This window comes from Triticum dicoccoides, chromosome 1B (genome assembly GCF_002162155.2).
Source record: "Triticum dicoccoides isolate Atlit2015 ecotype Zavitan chromosome 1B, WEW_v2.0, whole genome shotgun sequence".
NCBI lineage: Eukaryota > Viridiplantae > Streptophyta > Magnoliopsida > Poales > Poaceae > Triticum > Triticum dicoccoides.
The window spans coordinates 336,462,037-336,467,927 of record NC_041381.1 but is presented as its reverse complement, the minus strand read 5'-3'; the positions used below and the strand labels follow the sequence as shown (position 1 = coordinate 336,467,927).

Genomic DNA, 5,891 nt, shown 5'->3' with positions numbered 1-5,891 from the left:
AGGGTTCTGAGAGGGGGTTTTGTGTGGGTTGGGTATGTCGGAATCCAAGATGGCGGCTGTTTGGGCTCCTGGCGTTCACACGTGCGACCAGTCCCCAAACGTTTGATAAACGGCGTTGAAGGCACAACGTGTCCGGTCAGCGTGATCCGGACGTTTACGAATGTCAACCAAAGTAAGTGCTCTAAATTGCACTCTCCAACCCATTCGGCTGCTCTTATTCTTCCAAGATATCGGGGTTTATTTTCTTGTTTTGTCCAGATACAAACCGGGCTAAAATATCTGGTGTAAGCAAAAAAGCTAAGCTGGCACTCTCAGCGAATACATGAAACTAACAGGGGGAAACCGCATTTTCACCACAGAGAAATGCTTCAAAGCTCTTGAGTCCGGCCGGAAAGAAAGGCGCAAACCAAAATAAAGCGAGTGACATTCTACGAAGGTGACGGAGGTGCCCGGCGAGGAGAGGGTGGAGGTGCCCGGCGAGGAGAGGGTGACCGGAGAGGAAAGGGTGGACGGCGAGGACCGAACGTCCAGAAGGCCCGGCCGGGAAGAGGCGGCCGTTCTAAGGGAGCTAGTCCCGACATCCACCCCCATGGCGCTGGAGGAGCCGGAGGTGGAAGCAAAGGTGGGGACTTGGCTGGCGGTGAACAACCCCAGATGAACCCGTCCAGTAGCTAGGAAGCTGCGGGCAGGCCCGAGGTCGTGGAAGAGGAGGAACACCAAGCAAAGGCAGGAGCTTTACAGGCGGCGGCAAAGGCATGGCGGCGCCCACATCTCTCCTAGAGATGATCTGTTCTTGGGACGTCGACGGCATCATGGCTGATAACCAGGCGGTACATCTCTTGTCCCTGATCCCTGAGCAGAGCACTCGTGTGCCTTCGTAGCTTTCTGCCTGTCTCTGCAGCTCGGCCCTCACGATCTATATGGCAGTGGCATAGATTCATCTTTGCTAACGATTTTGTTCCATGTAATTTGGTAACCGGGCTGTTTTCCCATCAGATTTGGAAACCCCACTAGTTTTGATGTCTTTCAGTTCGAATATTAGTGCAATCTCGAGTAGTTTGGAAGAACAAAACTAGCATACGTTCCATGAAATGCATGCAAGTGTGAGTCTATCTGACAGTGGATGATAGTAACAAGTACATCTGCTATTTGAAGGTGCTCTGTTTACGCACTATTTTGGTAAAGGCAGATTCAACTTTCGTTCCAATTAAAGATACCAAATTTAGTTATACAAATCAGTGTTTTTAAGGATTGGTCTGCTAAATTCATTACAACAAATTTTACAAGTCTTTTAGTAGCATCTATAGTGTATGTTTGTCCATTTATGTTTATAGAAAAATGTTTGTCCACCACATACTAATCAAATGAACCTCCTTTTGGACAAGATCAAGAGCACTAAGGTCTGTACTAGAATCAGGAGGAAACTTGGAATATCTGCAGATAAGATGAGAATTACGTGTACAATGCCACAATGGAGTAAGCATTGAATCCATAAGCCCACCAGAGTACTATTTAAAATGCATGGACATGTTGAAACGTGATTCACAGGGAGATCTTCAGGCTGCCTTGGGCGCTACTTTTAGTTAATAGAGATAGATTCTCTCTGTATGTTTATCTCGTATCTATCTCTCTCTCTCCCTCTGTTATCCCTCCTATGACCGATGCCTTGTAATCTATCGTGAGGACTCTTCCTCATCGTTCAATATAAAAACGAGGGCTCCCTTCCAGGGAACCTGAGACGCTTCATAGAAAACTTACAGGACAAACTGGCTAAGATATGTTTTTTGAAGTAAGAACCGTAGATGTTAAATAGAGACCTATGGCTAAACGATTTGGTGAGCTAAGGTATACCATGCTATGGCATCTTCAAAAATTGGTGCAAACCAAAGTTACATATTTATAAGTATTACTTACAGAACCTATGAACATCTTAAAAAACAGAACCCATGAATAGCTTTTCTTAGCATAGGACAGTGTGATTTGTGAGTTTATCTTCTGTCAGTTCGTCTCTTACTATTGAGTCGGTGCATGTTTGTTATGCAGGTCCCAAGGGTGCTAGTTTCCTTTAAATGTGCTAAAGAATTTGGGAGAACATGTTCCTGTCTTGTGGTTCAAGACTGCCGAGCCATTGTAAAAGCATCATTACAAAATATTGAATCCTCGCATTCTTACAGTGTGAAGCATATTTTGCCCACCAAATCAAAATCACATCATTTCATTGACATTGACCTCAGCTTGGATCCAAAGGGAAACTATCATGTAGCAAGAGAGGGCGATCTTTTTTTGTTTAGTCACTATTCTCCACAGCACGAAGGATTCAAGTATGGTTACAGATCATTTGGTATTGCTTCTAATATAAGTCGCCACAGTAAATTTCATCAAGGTTTCGAGGCACAAACTCCGAAAAAGTTCAAGGTCTTCCATTATGCCACCTTTTTGACCAATGTGACTGCTTTTAGCAATGCTTGGAATGCAGTCAATCTGGACAACTCTGAAAGTAACTGTGCCAGAGTTATCTCCATTATAAACTTACCGAAATCGGTAATATGCATACCATTTAGTCTCAACTGTCTAAATGTTTTATCATGTTATACCTCCTAATCTGATCTTCTGTTTCTTATACATTGTTTTGCAGTCCAACACTGATTATACTCACGGCTCTAAGACAGTCGGTTTGCCTAACGCGGTCTTCAGAAATCTGAGTGATGAACAAAAGAACATTGCTAGTTCTGTTGCTCGAGAAGTCCAGTGCAAAGACACTAAGATTGTAAAGCTTCTTGGGGGCCCTCCAAGGTCTGGGAAGACAGTGATAATCACAGAGGTACTTCACCTTTTGCATTGTTCGCCCGTGAAGACTCTTATATGTGTTCCTTCAGAAAACGATGTCATCTCGTTCATGATCATTCTTGAAGAATCTGGATACCAATTAAATGATATTCTTGTTCTTGATAACTTAGAGGGCAGAGAAGTCAGTAAAAAAGTTCGCCAAGCTTGCTTACAAGATAGATCACATGATCTCCTTTGTTGCATCCAGATGTTTAGACACTGGGCTAGTGATATGCTTTTGCTTCTTAAATTAAAGACGTTTTGTACTGAAAAGTGCAATCATGAATCATTGAAACGATGCAGCAAAAACAGTCTCCCTATCTTCAAATTGAAAGTCTTTAGGACCAGATTTTGTACTCTCATGACGGATATGGAAGAATGTTTGGTTGAGTTAAAGGATAGATTCTCCGAAATCTGCTTGACAAAGGAAAATGTGAATGATATTGGAAAACTGCTCGACACTTTAAAAGATCTGCATCGTCTATTATTGGATGAAATAAAAGATGAGAAGAGCGTGCATCTGGCTTTTGGATTGGTACCAAATTCTCCTTTTCTTCATGAGTGCCCAGCTGCTGAAGAACTAAACAGAGTTCGATTGGAATGCTCCAGAGATTTGGAAACTTTGAAAGACTCAGTGACATTGCCAAAACACTTTGATGACAGAAAGGAAATTGAGGATTATTGTATTGAGAAATGCCAGGTCATTGTTGGTACCACTAGTTCCACCGTTCGTGTGCATCAGTCAAACCAAATTGATTTACTAATAGTAGATAATGCCTCTGACATTAAAGTGTATAATCTGATTATCCCTCTGAGGCTTTCAGTCAGACATGTATGGATGTTGGGCGACGATAACAAGCAACCAGATAGGGTATGTTTTCTTTCTATATATTATCTCTACTTGCACAATTATGCTATGTGAGCTAACATCAATTGTTTTTGTTTCGTGAAATTACTAGATGGGCGGAAATGATGAAATTTCTAATAATACTTTCCAAATATTATTGCAACTGGGGTTTCCAATGGATAAGCTGACAGAGAGATTTCTAATAGATCCAGCGATATTCGAGTTTCCAAATAAGTATTTGTATGGTGGCATTTTAGATGGTCCAAATGTTCATACTCCCCATGACAACAAACAATTGAGAAGTTTAAGTCTCAGCAAATATTTATACATGGATGTCAGCGACAAGGATCGGTCTGTTGACGATGACTCAGTTGAAGAAGATGTAGTTCTATACATGTTGCTGAAAGCGTTGTACAAATGTATGTTCTTCACATAGATATCGAATAATTCTTCTCACTAGTATATGTTCACTAGTCAATCTGCAGTGTAAAGGCTTGTTTTACTGAATTTTCTTTTGTCACCAAATCAGGTTGGGTAGGTGTTACCAGGAAACTTGATGTCGCTGTTGTGTGTCTGGATAATAGCCACGCTGATGCAGTCAGAAGGTGCCTGGTAAATAAGCAAGGTACTCAAGAGAGAATAAATTTACATGTGAAATGTGCTGATAGTTTGGAGGGAGAAATGTATAATGTCATAATTATGTCAGCACTCTCAAAAGATCATGAGAAGTTTGTTGAGGACCGACATATCATGTCAGCAATCACCAAAGCAAGGTTAGTGCGTAGGATTGTTGTCAAAATTGATCTTGCTATAAATTTGACCATTGTTTCTAACTTCTAAATACTCTGGCCCTAATTGGTACTATTGCAGATATTGCCTATGGACACTAGTGCATCACCTTCAATATCATGGAGTTCTCAGAGAGATGCTTTCTGATGCTCGAAAGCGGAACTGCTTAACCTGGTTAACTGTGGCCAAGGATCAGATGGAAGAAACTAATAATTTTGCTGACCTGTTTGGCGGTAACCCTGCTTCTCAAATGGTAAATCCTTTTACCGGCAATTCAATTTTTCCTCGAACAAGTTATACCGCAAAGAAAGAGGCTGGGAAGGAATGAACCCCAGATCACAAGACTGTAGAGTGAGGTCTTTCCACTGCGTTATTTTGAGCCTGGGACTAGATTTTTCTTTAGAGAATAAGCACTCTAAAGGCAACCATTGGAATTCCTATTCTTGTTGTTATTGCAGCAAATCGACAGGCCTTGCAACCCCTTCTGTTTGGGTTGTCTTATGTGAAATGGGACATATTTTATATTATGCTGTCCAAGGATGTTGTTTATAATTAGTTGTTATAGCATATTGGCATATCACATTCGTTTATCTTTTTATAATGAATCATGGATAATGGTATTGGACCTTACTAATGTGCATCCTACTATTTTACCCTATATTTTAGGTGACTACCGAATTCACTTGGCGGGGCAGGCCTCACAACACCAAAAATGTTTGTGCTAATTTGAGAAATCAGAAAAGTTCTGGTATGCATGGCGTATTTTGAAAGATTACCTGGTTTTGGTTCTTTCTTATTTCTGCATGCAGACTGTATTCGGTTGGATAATATTATTTTTGTTCCATATAGATACTTGCACACTTCATGCAGCATTGGCAACAATGGAGTCTTTGAAGAAATTCCAGTACGCAGAATTTCAGCCACCAAAAGATTTTGAATGGATTTTGTCGGCTATAAAACTTACCGCAGAATATAAGACTATCACTGAGAAGAACATAGGAGAAGAAGCGGATATGGCACAAAGGGGTTGGAGACGCCTTGAGGCTGGTCTATACACTCTTCAAGAGATTGGCGCGGAAGGACACAATACTCTGCAGCCTAAGGTGATATGTGCATTAGTTATTTTACCATGTGATTTTTTAACAGTTTGACAGGCGAGAGATTTCACTTTGACTAATACCTACAAAGTTAAAACACTTCCGTTTCGGTAGACCCCCTGTAAACACAAGGAGGGCTGAGATTGCCCAATACCCCTTCATAACAAAGGGTAGGATGGGCATAAGATTGCCCCGCCGGCCCGCCCGCCCGCAAAAAAAAAAAAACAGACGGAGGTATACGTATATGAATACAGGCCGGCCGCCCACCCGGGAGGGAAAAAAATTAAAGCGGACGCTCGCAGTCAACGCGTTGTCGGTGGCGCCGCGCCGGC

At 41.7% G+C, this 5,891-nt stretch overlaps 1 protein-coding gene across 1 annotated transcript in view; it reads left to right on the top strand.

Annotated features, from left to right (window-relative positions):
- Positions 1-4,935: 4,935 nt before the first annotated feature.
- LOC119304912 overlaps positions 4,936-5,891 on the top strand; it is a 12,047-nt gene continuing 11,091 nt past the window's right edge. The window contains exon 1 of the mRNA XM_037581620.1: positions 4,936-5,565. Coding sequence (XP_037437517.1) covers positions 5,266-5,565 — 300 coding nt within the window. The 5' untranslated portion in view covers positions 4,936-5,265. The remainder of the gene's footprint in view (positions 5,566-5,891) is intronic.